A 16304-nucleotide genomic window follows, 5' to 3' on the forward strand; every position below is an offset into this window, starting at 1 on the left:
GCAAATGTGAATATCACAATCCTACATACCACTATTGAAATTCTAGTGTAGTGTATGTCTGGGTGGATCCCTTACAAAAAATATACTAAATTGAAAAATCATGATACATAATAGTATTTAGTAAAATAATAATACATTTTTAAAATGCTGCATTTATTAATTATATTTTACTACTGTAAAATACCTTCTTTTCTTTTTTTTTTTTTTTTTGTTATTTTAGTGAAACTATGCTTAACCATGGCTTATGTTAAACAAACAAAAAGTAAATTAAAAACATCTGCTGGTTTGAAGGAGGATGGATATCAGAAAGAAAAAAAGACGCACAAAGTAGGGTAGCTAGAAACTGTGTAAATAACATTTATTTCTACATTTAACAGGGAATTATTGTGAGGCACTGAAATGGTTTCACCTCGCTAGCTCCAGCTCTGGCCCAGAGGCTGATTTCCCTGTGTTTGTAGTGCGCTGTGATTATTACCTGTGGCGCAGGTAAATCCGTTCAGGATCGTGGGGTGGCGCCGTTATCTGTGCAAGTATCTGCGATTCCTTCCGCAACAGCAAGAAGGAAAAACTCTCCACTAGTACCTGCCTACACTTGCCGATGCATGGACAACACCCGTAAAACCAATTATTTAATCGTTTCACAAGTGTTTCCGATACGTGAAACACTACATCCAGAGTCGTTTACGCTTTGGGATAGAATTAAGAAGTCGTATCGGAGGTTATAGGTGGAATATCAAATGGACGACTAGTTAAATCCTGGAGTTTCACCTGAAACTTGCAAGATTTCCTCGAAGAGTCCACACAGGACTGAAAGTTACCAAGGGTGTGATACAGGAAGTACCTTTAATTTATCATGGTAAGTGTTTTTAAAACCTAAAAGAACTTGTAAAAATAGCGTTTTAAGTTGAGATAAAGAGATTAAGAGCTGCAGCTGGCTCTGTACACAACGTTATTATTGTTCGATAGGTATATCTACTAGTCTACAGTATAGAAATTGCATTTTAACTGTCGACAAAACAAATAAAAATAGTTTTTCCTGTCCAGCAAAGTAAATCCCAAATCATTAGTATGGCCAGAAGAAATAGGCCACTTTTGAAATACATAGGTGGACAATGTTTTGCCTGCCAAAAGCTCCTAGCAAACTGGGTTTTGGGACATTATATAAAGAAATCTGACAAGAAAATGTAAAGCACAGGGACTTTAGAAATTCCTAGAATACATGAGAGGACAAGAGAAATCTGTCCAGTTTATTTGTACAGTTCTGTTGAATGTCAGTGAGGGCACATAATAATGATAATAATAGTAATCATAATTTGAATTCAGAGTCATTTTCCCCCTTCTATTTAGGATCGGGGAGGGGAGCCCAAAACTTTCTTCAGAAGTATTGTTAATGACTTGTGCAAGGAGGATATACTCTTATTATATTCATCACAGATTTAATTGGCCATACTTAATTGTTAACTGACTAAGCATTTGCCTTTTGTTTATGGCTTGAGGGAAAGAAATATGACTCACGTTTCTTTTTGTTGTATAGCTGCACTATAGCACTTTTGCAGTCAAAGTGTCAGAGGTTTTAACGCTGCATAAGTGCTCGTGACAGAAAATATTTTAAAATGTAATTTCCTCCTCTGTGCAGAGTTGCTGGCTTAGTTAATCAGTATATTCTTACACTTATTAACCCTTTAATTAACTTGTTAACTTATTAATTCTGCTGAACACCAGCCCTCTTGTCTAATGCAGTGCCGCCAAATGTATATAGTAGCAAAATGCATTTAAATAATCTTTATCTAACCCAACAGTGTGTCGGCATAATAATCTTTCTCTCTCGCACAGGGGAGCAAAGAGAAATATCACTGGCAGACCCAGAATGTGAAGGTCAGTGGTGTGGACGACATGGTCCTCCTCTCCAAAATCAATGAAGATGCCATCACAGACAACCTGAAGAAAAGATACATGGATGACTTCATTTTTGTATCCTTGTGTCTGAAATAAACAATACTTATTTGGTTATTTGGTCTGGCATACTTAAATATATGCTATAGTTGAAGTTGAAAAGTTTGGGGTCAGTAATTGTTTTTAAAAGAAATGAAAGTTTTTATTCAGAAATGATGCATTACAGTGATCAGAAGAGACAGTAAAGGCGTTTATAATGTTACGAAAGATTTATAGTTCAAATAATTTTTTTAAGAAGAATTTTTTTGTATACACAGAAATACTAAGCAGCACCATTTTCAACTTTGATAATAATTAAAAAGTGTTTCTTTAAAAAACAAAAACATCAGTCAAACATATTTTAAAATATATTTAAAAAAAGAAAACGGTTACTTTACATTGTAAAAATGTTTCACGATATTTCACAATTTATTGTTATTATCATTTTATTTATTTATTTATTATAAAATAAATGATTATAAGAGACTTCAGGTATATCATATATGAATTGGACCAGAAAGAGAACGTTTTCAAATCAAAAACAAAAAGAGTTATTTTTAATTCTAGTACTACAGGCAAATATGGGTGCAAATATCTGATTTAGAGAATGCTGCCCTTTTTCCCCTGCTCTCCAAATGTCATTAACATGTCTTTATGAGCACCAAACTGCTCATAGCTCATCTCTCATCTTTTTTTCAACCTACCAGCATTTATTTTTGCCATAACCACAACTCTTCAGACATACATTGGTCCTGTGCTGATATCAGTGAACCCTTTTAAACAGCTGCCATATTTCACAGATCGAGAGATTGAACTGTATCAGGGAGCCGTAAGTAGTACAATATACATTTTCCATTAGTGTCCTGTACATGTACTGTACCGTGCCCTAAATACATGGATACTAAATGGAATTAAAGTTTAGATGAATAATCATTCCTGCAGGATAAGTCATTTAGACGTGGCCAGACGGAGCAGAGCAATGCCACTGCGTGTCCGGTCTTGCCATTGTGCTTCCAAAGACTGCCTATAAATCTGTATTTGTTAACATCTTCCCCTGGATGGCCAAATCATAGAAAGTGCATATGCAAATCAGGATATGTTACTGGTTACGGAATAATGCCTCTACCTCAATTTCATGCAAATGTGACTTTTAATTTTCCAGGACAGTTGTGTTAGAGTCCGCAATGTGTGTGTATTCTGTCATTCGCAGGCGCAGTATGAGAATCCCCCCCACATCTATGCTCTGGCCGACAATATGTACCGCAACATGATGATTGACTCCGAGAACCAGTGTGTCATTATCAGGTCAGGGATAGAGGATCTGGTGCCCACACCCTGAGGCACCTTTATCAATACAAGTATTGTATGGCATCAAAGGTTTGCATGATATGTGATCTGAATGTGTTTGTAATACAGCGGAGAGAGTGGAGCTGGAAAGACAGTGGCAGCCAAGTACATTATGAGCTACATCTCCAAAGTCTCAGGAGGTGGACCTAAAGTTCAGGTAAGGTTATCATCTGCTAGATCAGGGTTTCCTAAACTGGGGTTTGTGAAAGAACTTCAGGAGGGTTTGACAAAAAGCTACTAATTAATTTAAATATTTAATAATAAAATATAAATATAATAAAATGAATTGAATGAATTAAATATTAGTTTAAATACTATATTAAACATTGCATGAAATATAATACAAATGTCATATAAATAAAAACAATCAAAATAAATTACTAAAAAAAGCTGAAATATTTTATTTGTTGACTTGGATGTTATGTGACCATTAACCAAATATCAGAAAATGGTGAACATGCAAATTTGTTGCTTAAATTATTTAAATGTTAACTTAAAATCATAGGTGGTACTTCAAGTAAAGATTTTAGGTCAGACAGGTTTGGTAACCCACTTGTTAGAAGACCATTTGCTTAAAAAGAGCCTGATTGAATTCAGCCCAAAATTCATGTGAACTCATGGGTGTGGTTGTTTCTTTTGTTAATATTGCCCACATTTTGTGCTCATTGTATGTGAAATGTAGTACCTTTGAAATCGCCTAGACAGTTATCTGACAATGATCTATTTGTTCCTCTCTGACACTGAACAGTTCATTGCCAGTCAGCATCAGCAACTATAAAAATTTAATGATTCAAACATAGTTAAACAAATGAATTGTTTAGTGTACATACCTTACATGGCATATTTGAACTGTCTGTGATGTCATATTGTTTCCTCTTTGCTTGTTTAGCATGTTAAAGAGATAATTCTCCAGTCTAACCCCCTCCTGGAGGCTTTTGGGAACGCAAAAACCTCCCGCAACAACAACTCCAGTCGCTTTGTAAGTCTTGCTGCAATGATTCATCTCAGAAGAAATGTATTTTAGATCATTTTATTAATATCTTATGTCTGATCATTTTATTCCATTATTTAGAGTCAGAATGTTTATTTTATATATATACATACACACACACACACACACACACACATATATACATACATATATTATATGAGAGAGAGACAGAGGTGTAAAAAGTACTCAAACATTTTACTCAAGTGAAAGTAAAAATACTCTCATTTTTACTCAATTAAAAGTACAAGTATCTGGCCAAAAACATACTTGAGTAAAAGTAAAAAAGTACAACTTTAAATTGTACTCAAGTATTAAAAAAGTAGAAGTACTTTTTTTTTTTTTTCTGACAGACATACAGAAGTTTGGTTAAAGGGAGAAAACGAAACAAAATGCAGTGGCACAGGTCAAACATATATCTAGTGCAGCGATAACAATTAAAATGCAGCACAGTGGAACACAAACAAAATTGCAGGGAAAGGAATTAAAAGAAAACTCCATCCTTTCCACCCTCATGCCATCCCATATATATATATATATATATATATATATATATATATATATATATATATATATATATGTATATCTTTATTTATCAGATGGACACAAACTAAGATCTAAATCATCTAAACTAAATCATCTCTCTTCGTATAATAAGACAAGTATGGGACTTCCAAAAATGACACTTCAAAAACTACACAAAATGAATATGACAGTAACTCATACAACCCCTGTTAATGAATCAGTGTCTTAAGTGAAACGGTAGGCATATGTAATTACAAATACTAATATTTTAAACTTGACCGTCGTGTTCACTTTGTGTGGTTTCTGAAGTGGTCCTGTCCCCTTGCATTACACGGGCTAAAAATCTTTGCTTGTATTCATCTGAAGAAAGAAAGTCATAAACATCTGGGACGACATGAGAATCTTAATTTTTGGGTGAACTATCACTTAATAACAATGTGATGCAGAGGTTTGAAACGTATTATGAGATAGGCATTTTTATTTGGGCATTTTCTCAGCAAATATTGCTACATAATTATTTGCGAATAATTATATGAATTAATGAGCAAATCATGTAATTATTAAGATTCAAAAATATTCATTGAGAGTCCAAATTCCTACACAATGCGTCATATAATGACATTATTAAAACAACTTACCCACTACCTGGTAAGAACATCACAACATGAAATACAATTAAGTAAACATACAATGTTCATTTAAACACTTTTTTGAAGATTTGTAACATTTAATTAAAAAAATATTAATTATATTTAAATTTTCATCACTGATTTTATTTGCACTCAGTCTTGTGCATTCAGTCAATATACTGTACACAGCTAATGGCTCTATCAAAACAAAGAATAATGAATACACTTTTTGGGGGAAACACAACTTTTCTACCTCAACATGCTTCCTCAGATTTGATGGTGAACTTTTGAAACCAGACATTGACCTGATGAAAGTCATAACTGAAGCAGAACTGTGTGTTTGATGCGTGAAAACAATGATTATTGGTTCTCACGTCAAGAACACATGTTTGAGATTCCGTTTACCATACTTAATGTGCATAAGATAAAATAAAAATATAATGTACTTTTTAAGTTGAAATAAAATTGTAAGGAGTAAAAAGTACTGTTTTTTTCTTCAGAAATGTAATCAAGTAAAAGTACAAGTAGTCAGTTTAAATTGTACTTGAATAAAGTAAAAATCCCCCAAAATAATACTTAAGTAAAGTAATCAAGTAAAATTACTCAAGTATTTTACACCTCTGGAGAGAGAGAGGGTCCAAAACTCAAAATTAACCCAAAAAACAACACATTTTCTTCAACAAAACATAACACATTTTTAAGACACTGTGTGTTTCTAAATTCTTCTACATTATTTGTAGATTTATAAAAATCAAGTGACTTATTTCAGTCTGGCTTTCAACAATCTGACAAAAACTGTATTTGCATCACAATCTGGAGACTCATCTATCTTATTTCTTCTGCTCACGTAGATAGCCATTTTTGCCTGGCCTAGTACAAAATTGAGTAATTGACATTTCACTCTCCACTTCTGACAATATTTAAAACCAAGAATAAACATTTGTTTAGAAAAACTTTCTCCAAACATTGTGAACATTCTTTGTAACAAATAAAAAAGAGCACTCAGTCTGCCACAATCTAAAAAACAGTGAAAAATAGTTTTCCTCTGTTAACAAAAAGGACTATTGGGATTGACAACTGAAATAAAAGCCTTGACTGCCATGATACCGTGCAGTATTCTCCATTGCAAATCCCTACCCTCTTTGTCAACGGTGGTTTGTACAACGCTCTCCACACAGGTTTGATCTCATTACCAACACCTGAGAGACAGAGAGAGATCTATTTAATTACTTTTGTATTATTTAAATATAATTAACAATTGTTCATTTTAAAAATACATATAATAATTTTTAATGAAATATGTATCTTATCAATATATTTTATAACTGATAAAATTATATTGGAATTAATTCAATCATAATTTAATTTTTATTTTATTTTTTTTGTAAGTCTCTCTGTGCTGCGGTTTAATCCCTAGAATCAGTGTGTTATCCAGTTCTAAGAATGTCATTTGGAGCATGCTGGTTCTCAACATGTTCTAGCTTGTTGGCTCCTTGTTGGCTGCAGGATTTGTTTGTAGGAGTGCAGTTTGTGTGTGTGTAGGCTGTGAAGTTGCAGTTCACTAGGCTTTACTGTTGATTTCTTTTCTGCAGCGGTATGCCAACATATGCATATGCGATAATGTCAGTGCACAAGCTTTGAGTTCACTGCATAATATGTTTATTTCATACCTCAGGGAAAATATTTCGAAATTCAGTTCAGCCGAGGAGGAGAACCTGATGGCGGAAAGATCTCCAATTTCCTATTGGAAAAATCCAGAGTAGTATCTCAGAACCATGGGGAAAGGAATTTCCATATATATTACCAGGTAAAGCTGTGAACTCATGGAAACACATCCAAGAAAAGGCCATTTCAGGGTGTGCTGTGTTATGCAAGCTGGCAAATTGTTGTGTGTCATGTTACGGCAGTGTGATTTAATCTAGTTTAGGCCAATTGTGGATTGTATTGTGTCATATTAGTAGCTTACTAAATCAGGTCAGTATGGAAGATTATTGAAATTGGATAAAATTCTTGTATGTTGTTGATACCAATGTTTCTGTATCAGCTCTTGCAAGGAGCCACCAAGGAGCAGAGAGAGAATTTAGGCGTCACAAAGCCTGATTACTACTTCTACTTAAACCAGTCTGACACCTACACTGTGGAGGATGTTAATGACAAGAAGGAGTTTGAAGACACAATGGTGGGTGTGAAGCATTGGATCCCCTAATAGAAACCTTCTGGTTGTGTTCCTGCCGTTCAGTATAAACTTGATATATTGCATTTTTAGGCTGCCATGTCGGTGGTCGGCCTGTCTTTGGATGCACAGGACACTGTGCTGCAGATTGTGGCAGGAATCCTCCATCTTGGCAACATCACTTTCAGAGAGGAGGGCAACTATGCTGTGGTGGAGAGTGAAGACTGTGAGTTTAAGCTTACATTTTATTCATTTAGCAGGTCTGTGTATCTGATTACAAATGAGAAGTAGCACAAAACAAGCAATTCTTGAGGAGCTTGCGTAAGGATGTTTATCTTAGCTGCATAATGAATTCGCTTTCTCACTCTACTGCAGTCCTGGCATTCCCATCATACCTGTTGGGAATCAATCAAGATGGTCTAAAGAGCAAACTGACCAGTCGCATCATGGACAGCAAGTGGGGTGGCAAAACAGAGACTATTTCTGTCACCTTGAACACGGAGCAGGCCTCCTTCACCCGAGACGCCCTGTCCAAAGCCCTGTATTCTAGACTCTTTGACTACTTGGTTGATGTGAGTCACAATTTGAATTGTATAACAAAATGTGTTTTTTTGTGTTCCTATGGTATACTGTAGCATTCAAAATCTTTGGGTGAGTATATTTTTATTCTATAAGAAGCATTAAATTGATCAAATGTGACAGTAAAGACAATTCTAATGTTACAAAAGACTTTATATTAATCAAAGAATCCTGACAAAAAAGTATCAGAGTTTGCACAAAAATAATACGTTTTCAACGTTGATCATAATAAGAAATGTTACTTGAGCACCAATAATAATTTTCATCAACATCATTCAATTATCATATTAGATTGATGCTGATGAAAATTCAATTTTACATCACAGGAATAAATTACATTTTAAAATATATTAAGATAGAACTAACTGTCTTTTTTCAAAAAATCTGACCACAAACTTTTGAATGTTAGTATATGTCTCAAAAAGCAAAAGAAAAATCATTTAAATTAGTTTGCGCTTGTGTTTAAAGGTCATAAACAAGGCAATGCAGAAAGACCATGAGGAGTTAAACATTGGAGTTCTGGACATCTATGGTTTTGAAATCTTTCAGGTGATTTAATTTATGTTTTCTAAATGCATCTCTTCTTCTTACTCGTCGTATTAATTTTATAAGTAACCACATGCCTTTATGTCTCCAGAAAAATGGATTTGAGCAATTCTGCATTAACTTTGTGAATGAAAAACTGCAGCAGATTTTTATTGAGCTCACACTAAAAGCAGAGCAGGTGAGAATAATGATTTTTAATAAACTTATACGCACGTAGGTCTGTAGGGAAGTGTTTGCTGATGTTTTCCATCTCATTTGCAGGAAGAGTACGTACAGGAGGGAATCAAATGGACACCCATTGAATACTTTAACAACAAAGTTGTATGTGATTTAATCGAGTCCAAACTGGTGAGTTTACACTTTGTAGCGTCAAACGATTGTCATATGCATAACAACACCCGTTCAACTAATGGCATCTAATGGGCATCTTAACCCAGAATCCTCCTGGCATCATGAGCATCCTGGATGATGTGTGCGCCACCATGCATGCAAAAGGAGAGGGTGCAGACCAGACTCTGCTGCAAAAACTGCAGTCGCAAATTGGCGCTCATGAGCACTTTAACAGCTGGAACAAGGGTTTCATAGTGCACCATTATGCAGGCAAGGTAAGAGACACTTTTCAAATGTTCAGATGGAGATATATATATATATATATATATATAGGCACATGTGTATTTAGAAAAAATCTTTAGCAAAATAATAAATGGTAAACAGTCAGATTGGCAGTAGAGTGGATGCAACACTGCCCCCTACTGTGGATGAAAGTGTGTGTGTGTGGGTTGGTATTTGTGGTTTACAGGGACAAAAATTTGTTTAATGACATGGGTATGACAGAGGTATTACAATTTGAAGGTGGTTTATGAGGACACTGCCTATGTCCCCGTAATCCAAAAGGCTTAAAAAACATACTAAATGGTGCTTTTTTGAAAATCTAAAAATCTAAAAAAAAGGGGTAGGGTTAGGTGTAGGGTTGGTGTAGTAGGGCAATAGCACATTCGGTTTGTACGGTATAAAAACCATTACGCCTATGGAGAGTCCCCGTAAACCACAAATACCAACGTGTGTGTGTGTGTGTCATACCTTTGTCTTTTTACTAATTAAACATTTACTAATATTTTTTTCAAAATATTTATTTCAAATATTTTTGTCACCTCATAGTTTCCATAAAACAGCACTAACTTTTCAAGTCTATAAATATGTACATTGTTGGTTTGATAGCAGTTTGAAATTTGAAGTAATTTTGGGGAATTTTTAATGGAATGGATTTAAACATGGTTTTAAAAAGAGCTAAAATGATCAGAATTCCTATTAAAAGACAAAAGCACAATCAAATCTGCTAAAATATCTAATAAATGAGGGTGTATTAATTCTCCATCAAGAGTTCTGTGCGCAGCACATTGGTAACACGAGTATTATTCTTAAACGAATAATCTGAATTTAGATCCCTTGAGTGTTTCAGTGTGCTTCAAGCGAGTAGAGTCACTCTGATATTGATTAACGTCTTGGTGAGAGTAATAAGAGCTCTTATTTCCAGGTGTCATATGATGTGAGCGGCTTCTGTGAGAGAAACAGGGATGTGCTGTTCAATGACATCATCGAGCTCATGCAGAGCAGTGAGTTGTAAGTGGCTATTTGGTTATTTTTACTAGTACTATAGTCAGCTGGATTATAGCAGAAGCTTTTTAAAAGCCCCTAAATGCACTCATGCACCAATACAGAACGTCTGCAGTCCGACAGTAATTCCTTAATGAAATAATAAATCACATAAATAAATCATAAAATCAATATGGTGTAGCATTTTTATGGAGCATGGTGAGTTGTTTATTTTTTCTTGTGAGAGATATTCTGTGGTGTATTACTTCACTAGAGGCAGCTCTATTATTATGTCTTCCATGTGCTGGTAAAGAATAAACAGTATTAGGGCTTCTGAGATGTTTGAAATGATTGATCTCTTTTTCTGGTCATATCCACAGCGCCTTCATTAAAGATTTGTTCCCAGAGAACCTTGAGGCTGAGAAAAGGGGCCGTCCTACCACTGCAGGTTCAAAGATTAAGGTAAAATAACTGATTTACAAAACAGAAAAACACACACTTGACTAGAAATATTCCTACAATTTGATTTAAACCGTGTATTATGTTTCAGTTCCTAACAAAGTTTGCATGTAGTGCCTGGCGAGTGTGCTGGATGCTGTGTATAGTTACAGTTTTGTATGATACATGAATGTGATGTTATGCTTGTGTTATGCAATTGTTTATTTTTTTTCTCCCTTCTCCCCTTACAGAAACAGGCAAATAATCTGGTCCAGACGTTAATGAAATGCACCCCTCACTATATTCGATGCATCAAGCCCAATGAGACCAAAAAGCCTCGCGACTGGGAGGAAAGTCGCGTCAGACACCAAGTAGAATATCTGGGACTGCGGGAGAACATCCGTGTTCGCAGGGCTGGCTATGCCTTCCGACGTGTCTTCAAGAAATTCCTGCAAAGGTACAATCAGCTTTTACCAATGCCTGACAAGATGCCAAATGCTATATATGAAAACTTTAAGTTGCAAAAAACTGTGACGTAATATAACTAACTATTCCATTATATTTGCTCAGATATGCCATCTTGACCAGAGAAACATGGCCTCAGTGGCAAGGAGATGAGAAACAGGGTGTCCTGCACCTTTTAAGATCTGTCAACATGGACTCAGACCAGTACCAGCTGGGCAAGACCAAAATCTTCATCAAGGCCCCAGAATCTGTATGTACTTTTTTTTTTTTTTTGTAACTTGAAGGTAGTGATGTGAACAGATAATGTTACAGTTGTGATTCAATGTGATGTTTTCTTCAAATATGAGAAATAATTACCTAATTCATTAACTGGACATTTGGGACTATGTTATCTCCCTGTTTGCTGTTGTAAGGTGGGAAAGTTTATTTTAGTCATGGACAAATTGAATTACTTTGCAGTTTGGCTATTTAAATGCATTCCTTTAGCGATGTGCAAAAGATTAAAAGTAATTCAGACTTGTTAAGTGAACATTCTTCAGCTGTGGTTCACATGGTTTCTTGTAGAACTATTTGTTTTCAAAACTTTGTTTTTTATAGAATAGACACTATAGGTGCGTTCTAATTCACATACTTATGAAGTATGCTGTTTTTTAGTATAAGTAGTGTGAAAAAGTGCATTTCTAATGCCCGGATGATGCACTTAATTAACCAAAAAAGTGTGGAATGTTGGACAAGTTTGGATGAATAAGTAACCTTATATCATTTCCATACTAGACGATTGAGTATGTAGTGCATAGAGAGTATAGTGTGTCATTTGTTACACACCTAACGAAGTGTGTGGACACACTTCTCAAAGTTGCTTTGGTCATTTTGTGATTGCATTTTGATATTCTGAAATATTTTGTTGATATTCAACAGTGCTGACTATGAAAAATAAGTATGATTATGTCAATCTATAGTTGTTCCTGCTGGAGGAGATGAGGGAAAGAAAATACAATGGATATGCTCGGGTAATCCAGCAAGCCTGGCGCAAACACATCGCTGTGCGCAAGTACGTCCGCATGCGAGAGGAAGGTAAGGGTTCAGTCAGATTCCTTTCTTTGATACATGCAGAAGAAGAATTTAGTCCAGATCCTATTGCTCTTTGTATCCCATCTTCTGTATCAGTCAATAAAATGGACAAAAAGACTTGAATCTAATATATAGGACCTTTGGAATAGAATCAGATGTACTTCATTTTCAATCACACCGATTCTGTAATGCTTTCAGCCTCTGATCTCTTGCTGAACAAGAAAGAGAGACGAAAGAACAGTCTAAACCGCAATTTCATGGGAGACTACATTGGCATGGACAACCATCCAGAGATTCGACAGTTCGTGGGTCGTAGGGAGAGAGTTGATTTTGCTGACGTGGTGGTCAAATATGACCGCAGATTTAAGGTATGGTTCGATGTCCCCATTAACATTCTGAAACTCATAGCTCACTTCCTGAGTAACTGTTTAGTAATATTTTGTGCTAGTTTACTGAACCAACAGATGTTTTAGTCTGCACATGTAGTTCATCTGACATATTTCATGTGACCACATACTCACATGCTGTTTCAACACCCACAGACTGTCAAGCGTGATCTCATTCTCACCCCTAAGTTCCTCTATTTGATTGGACGCGAGAAGGTGAAACAGGGTCCTGAGAAAGGCCAGATTCGGGAGGTCCTGAAGAGAAAAATAGAGGTGGAAAAGATCCAGTCTGTCTCTTTTAGGTACTCTATCATGTAATATGCATGATAACCTTTAGGCCTTGAAAGATCTCCCTGCATTTAAAGCCTCAAAATGATTAATAAATCATAAATTTATTCTTTAAAGGGATAGTTCAGCAAAATTCTGTCATCATTTGCTCACCCTCAAGTTGTTCCAAACCTGTAAGAATTTCTTTCCTCTGCTGAACACAAAATATATTTTGTAGAATGTTAGTAACCTCTTTCTGATTCCCATTAACTTCCATAGTATTTTTTTTCCATACTGTTGAAGTTGCTAGGGATCAGCAACTGCTTATCCACATTCTTCAGAATATCTTCTTTTATGTTCAACAGGATATAACAGAAACTCAAACAGGTTTGGAACAACGTGTGTGCGAGTTAATGATGCCTTTAAACCGTATTTAAGCAGGTTTTAAAATTTTCTAAATTGCATATGGATGATGGGCAGATCAGTTATTGTATCTCTCTTTCCTCAGCACATTGCAGGATGACCTCTTCATATTGCACGAGGATCAATATGACAGTGTGCTGCAGTCTGTCTTTAAAACCGAGTTCCTCAGTCTTCTGTACAAGCGTTACGAGGAAAAAACACGGAAAAAGCTGCCGCTGAAGTTTAACAACCTGTGAGCAATGTTTCCCTCACTGAGAAATTTACCATGTGCTGTATTATTCAGAATGTGCTGTTATTGTAATTTCAACATTGAACATTTTTCTCTATCAGACTTGAATTTAAGGTGAAGAAAGGAGGATGGGGTCCATTTTCATCTGCTGGCTCTCGACAGATCCAGTTTCAGATGGGTCAGGGTGATGAAGCAGTTCTGAAGCCCAGCAGCAAAGTCCTGACTGTCAGTATTGGATCCGGTCTGCCTAAAAACGCAAGTGAGTCTGTGTTGAAATTCTGTGTTTTAGTAAAAATATTTTAAATACTTACACCACCAAGTTATGCTGTTTGGGGTATATAATCACCATTTAGTGGTCTTGAGAAATTGACACCCATTTTGCATTCAATTTTGAGATCATGAAGAAATATATATTTCCCTATTCAAAAATATGGGGTTGTAAGATTTTTTTTCTATTATGCTCAAGAAGGCTGTGTTTATTTGATCAAAAATACTGTAAAAACAGTAATATTGCGAAATGTTAGGTTTAACTGTTTCTGGTTTTAACATATTTTAAAATGGAATTTATGCCTGTGATGCAAAGATGAATTTACTCTAGTCTTCCAGATACATGACCCTTCAGAAATAATTCTAATATACTGATTTGGTGCATAAGAAACATTAATATGCATACAAACGTTATATTAATTATTATTATCAATGTTAAAATCAGTTGTGTTGCTTAATATATTTGTGAAAACAATATTTTTCTTCCAGGATTTTTAGAAAGTTGATTGAATAGAAAGTTCAAAAGTGAGATTAAAGAGTTTTTCTAATATGTCGTAATTATCATTTCTGCAGGACCCACTCGCCGTGACAACCGAAAAAGCAAGTACATAGGGAACCAAAATCGCAATGTAGGCCAGCATTCACGTGGTAAGACCACAATTTTACATATTTCACAAAAGTTTCAGCTCAACTCTTTTAGAAATAGTTTTAAAATGTTCCTATGGCTTGTGATTTCAGAACCTCCTAAGTCTGATAGCCGAGGACGAGGAACCCAAGGCCAGCATGCCAGTAGGAACTCTCTGCTCCGCCAGCAGTCCAGTATGGATCAGCCCACCCTTCCCAGACTCCAGGGATCTCGCCGCAGTCAACGCGAGAGCCAGATCTACGCTGATATGGCCTTCATGAACGTTCCTGACCAGGGCGTGGCTGGGTGAGATGATGGATCATCTTACAGCAAGAAATTCAGATACAAGCAATTATAAGAATTATATCCTTACAGCAAGCCATACAGACTGAAGACTTTACAATCTTGAAACCTGTTTGGGCTGGAACTCACAGATCAGTTTGTTAGTAATTGTAACACAAATTTTTAAGAAATTAATTCTGTCATTCAGGTTATTATAGTATTTTTTTTATTTATTTCTGTTTTCAGTGTCATTTGAATTCAATTTTATCTTCACTCTGTCAGTATTAGTTTTTTCAGAGATACCTAAACTTCAAATAATGTAATTTTTTTTAATTATTTTACTTAATTTTTAGTCATAGAAATTAAGTTTTAGTTTTTACGAGAATTGTTATTTTAATTACATTTTTTATTTCAGTCGCTCAAAGGAAATATTCCCTGTGTTTTCTCTCAGAATGCATCGCAGACGTTCAAAAGAGTACAAGCCTCTTCCAGGTTCGGGGGGACCCAAACCCAAACCCAAACCCAGACCCCGCACCCCACAGTGCAGGGCACTCTATGCTTATGATGCTCAGGACACAGATGAGCTCAGCTTTCAAGCAGATGATATAATAGAAATCATATATGAAGGTAATCTATTTTTATAACATTGAAAGTGAACTTTATACAGATTCTACTGGGTTAGCGAATGCTGCACTAACCCAATATGTGCTGTCTGCCCAGATCCTTCAGGTTGGTGGCAAGGCCGTCTTCGAGGAAAGGAAGGCGTGTTTCCTGGCAACTACGTTGAGAAGATCTAAACCGGCATGCTATTGGACAGAATGGGATTCATAACTGAAATACAATCACGAAGAACAAAGCATCAGCATTATAACAAAGCCACTTTGTGCCAAATCATATCCCCAAGATCACTGACATTTACTACACAAGGTGTAAAAGGTGCCACCCTGAAAAAAGATGTTGCTACGTTAGACCACCTACATAAATCAGATTAAATTTTATCATTCTTTTAATAGAAAGTAATGTTAGACGTAACTGTAGAAGAAAAACTATAATGCTGTTTCACCATGTTACCCAGTGTAAAACACTATTTTTGTAATGTGTTTTTTGGAAAGTAGATTAGCTACATCAGTATTTTAATGTATTTTACTAGATTTGTATTTTAAAGGTCCGATTTCTACTTTTTTACTGATATTGTACAATTGTATAAAATCAGAGAAGCTGTTTTCAGATACTTGGAGAAAAAAAATAATAAAACGCTACCATTTTTGGTAAATTGTTTTCATTAAACATCAGAAATAATGTCTTGAATGCCTGTTAATTCATTTGACAAGCACAATTTTTCATTTGTAGACAAATTTCTAATGAAACTGCAAAATTGAGGGACTTATTATTCTAGTTAGCACTGGATTGGACAAAAATCTGTGTAGTGCAGGAGTAGTTTCATTGTCCCTCATTTTCTCTTAAATTCAAACGTGTATATTTGATAAAATATCAGATCATTTTAACTTTGTCACCGTTTAGGAGAACAGTAGCATAGAG

The 16304-nt window shown here is 35.4% G+C and overlaps 1 protein-coding gene across 1 annotated transcript; it reads left to right on the top strand.

The window, feature by feature from the left end:
* Positions 1-431: 431 nt before the first annotated feature.
* On the top strand, positions 432-16064 carry myo1eb (myosin IEb). The gene is made up of 27 exons (XM_058747834.1): positions 432-856; positions 1834-1971; positions 2672-2761; positions 3143-3237; positions 3349-3436; positions 4169-4258; positions 7097-7228; positions 7466-7600; positions 7688-7820; positions 7970-8166; positions 8642-8722; positions 8811-8897; positions 8981-9067; positions 9157-9324; positions 10254-10339; positions 10693-10774; positions 11002-11207; positions 11321-11465; positions 12175-12289; positions 12485-12654; positions 12829-12974; positions 13448-13594; positions 13693-13850; positions 14432-14506; positions 14597-14789; positions 15217-15392; positions 15486-16064. The coding sequence occupies exons 1-27, from the start codon at positions 854-856 to the stop codon at positions 15560-15562; spliced, it is 3300 nt and encodes a 1099-aa protein (XP_058603817.1). The 5' UTR covers positions 432-853; the 3' UTR covers positions 15563-16064.
* Positions 16065-16304: the final 240 nt, after the last annotated feature.

Source organism: Onychostoma macrolepis, chromosome 16 (genome assembly GCF_012432095.1).
Source record: "Onychostoma macrolepis isolate SWU-2019 chromosome 16, ASM1243209v1, whole genome shotgun sequence".
Taxonomy (NCBI): domain Eukaryota; kingdom Metazoa; phylum Chordata; class Actinopteri; order Cypriniformes; family Cyprinidae; genus Onychostoma; species Onychostoma macrolepis.

Coding starts and splice junctions, on each gene's coding strand:
- myo1eb (XM_058747834.1), top strand. Junction 12,975..13,447: donor ATCCAGTCTGTCTCTTTTAG/GTACTCTATCAT, acceptor CTCTTTCCTCAG/CACATTGCAGGATGACCTCT. Junction 15,393..15,485: donor AATAGAAATCATATATGAAG/GTAATCTATTTT, acceptor CTGTCTGCCCAG/ATCCTTCAGGTTGGTGGCAA.